This window comes from Enhydra lutris, unplaced genomic scaffold, assembly GCF_002288905.1.
Source record: "Enhydra lutris kenyoni isolate GAN:26980312 unplaced genomic scaffold, ASM228890v2 scaffoldscaffold2, whole genome shotgun sequence".
Classification (NCBI taxonomy): domain Eukaryota; kingdom Metazoa; phylum Chordata; class Mammalia; order Carnivora; family Mustelidae; genus Enhydra; species Enhydra lutris.
In genome coordinates, this window is record NW_019154086.1 from 33,954,501 (window position 1) to 33,956,486 (window position 1,986).

Sequence of the window (1,986 nt, forward strand, 5' to 3'; positions counted from 1 at the left end):
TAATATTTCTTGAATGCCCGGCTGGGTTTTGTTGTTGTTCTAGGTTTTGTGTTTGTTTTTGTTTTTGGATTGAGACAAGTTCCAACTACATGTATGTATTTGTCTGCTAGGCTGCCATAACTAGATGGTTTTAAGAACAGAAATTTATTCCTTGCAGTTCTGGAGGTGAGAAATCCAAGATCAAGGTGTTGCAGGTTTGGTTTCTCCTGAGGCTTCTCTCCTTGGCTTGCAGATGGCTCTCGCTGTGTCCTTACATGTCTTACCCCTCGTGCATGCATCCCTGATGTCTTGTCCTTTTCTTATAAGGACACTAGTCCTATTGGATTAAAACCTCACTCTCCTGACTTCATTCAACCTTAATGACTTCTTTAAAGGCTCTATCCTCAAGTACAGACATATTCTAATGTCCTAGAGGTTAGGATTCCCAACATGAATTTCGAAGGACACAATTCAGCTCATTAACAACATTGTATAGTGTGCAGGAGCCCCTGGTCTGGGCTGGAGACCAAATCTGGACTCCTGGAATGACTCTGCTGTTAGTGGAACCTATTTCTGGAGCTTGAAATGGCTTGAGCACGATCTTAGACATCATGACTTATTACTTGTTTTGTCTTTGACAGATGCTCTGTCTGCCCAGAGTGGGGCCAGAGCTGCACTTCTCCTTCCCACTTCCCAAGGTCCTCCACATTCTCTCCTGCAGTCCCCTCTTATTCCCTGCCAGATAGCCCGCTCGCTTCTGAGTCAGGCAAGTTGTCTGCAGGTTCAGCTGATGTCTTAGGGTCACTTCAAAGCTTTGCTATCCTGTATGTTCTCAGAATATACCTCCTACTGCAGCTAACTTTTCTTTTTTTTTTTTTTTTTCACTTCTCCAACAGATTTATTAAAGGAATGGATTTTGAGGAGAAAAAACATGGGGCAGAGGTATGGAATAGAAAATAAATACAAATGTAAGCTGTTTTGCTAATTGTTTTATAACCACAACAAATTTGTACAGAGAATACCCTGCACAACACAACACAATAAAGGTTCAAAGATGGAGGTGTTCCCCTAGGCAAGGCTAAAGATTTCAGTCTCTGGTATTTGGAATTTAGGCTACAGTCCTTGGTTTTGGATGGATCACTGGGTGTGTGACACAGTCCATGCGTTTAACCAGATTTGAACAGAAGAATGGCCACCTGGCCCAGGTAGAAGTAGATGAAGTGTTTGGTTTCATGTGTCACATAACTACCGAAGTTCCTCCCCACGATGCAGTGCCAGGTGGGGTTGTACTTCTTGTCAAACTCCTTTTTAATATGGGCCGCAACGTCCTTCTCTATGTTATATTCCTCCAACGCCTGAGTTGCACACTCCACCGAGTCCTGTTGCATCTCCTCCGACATGTCGGCGTTTTTGATCACGGCCTTTTGGTCGCACATGGTTACCGAGGAGCAGAAAGCGACCAACTGCAACGGTCTCCTGGGGGAGGGGCTGGCGACACTCACACCCAGCGGGAGCTACGGTCGCTACCGAAGCCGTGGCGCATCTGAGGAGCCCCCTGCAGCTAACTTTTCTAAACTGGTGTTATCTGCCTACCTGCTAAAGATCAACTTTTAACTTGGGATGTACTGATTACTTACGTACCTCTAGTGAAGAGACAAGGCAGCTAGAGTCAGAAGAACGGAAAGGGTTCCTTAAGTCAATTTTCTTTTCCTCTCTTCGGACCTGTCAAGTACCCTTACCTCTTAGAAAACAAGGCTTATTTTGCTACCACTCAAGAGTGAGTCCTTTAAGAAACTGTGCTTTGAAGAGAAAAAGGCTAAATGAAGTTTTCCCGATGAGTCTCCTAAGTGACATTTGAGACAAGTGAATGAGTTTGGAGGACTGCTCTGTTTTTAGGGACACACTTTGCCCCTGGTCATCAGAGTTAGGATCTTGAAGTCCTGGGAACAAAACCACATTCACCGAACAAAAGGAGAAGAGTGCTTGCTGCTACAGAGAAGCTCTGGA

At 44.7% G+C, this 1,986-nt stretch overlaps 1 protein-coding gene across 1 annotated transcript; it reads right to left on the reverse strand.

The window, feature by feature from the left end:
• Positions 1 to 860: 860 nt before the first annotated feature.
• On the reverse strand, positions 861 to 1,525 carry LOC111151063 (dynein light chain 1, cytoplasmic-like). The gene has a single exon (XM_022508803.1). The coding sequence runs from the start codon at positions 1,413 to 1,415 to the stop codon at positions 1,146 to 1,148; it is 270 nt and encodes an 89-aa protein (XP_022364511.1). The 5' UTR covers positions 1,416 to 1,525; the 3' UTR covers positions 861 to 1,145.
• Between the last annotated feature and the right edge of the window lie 461 nt (positions 1,526 to 1,986).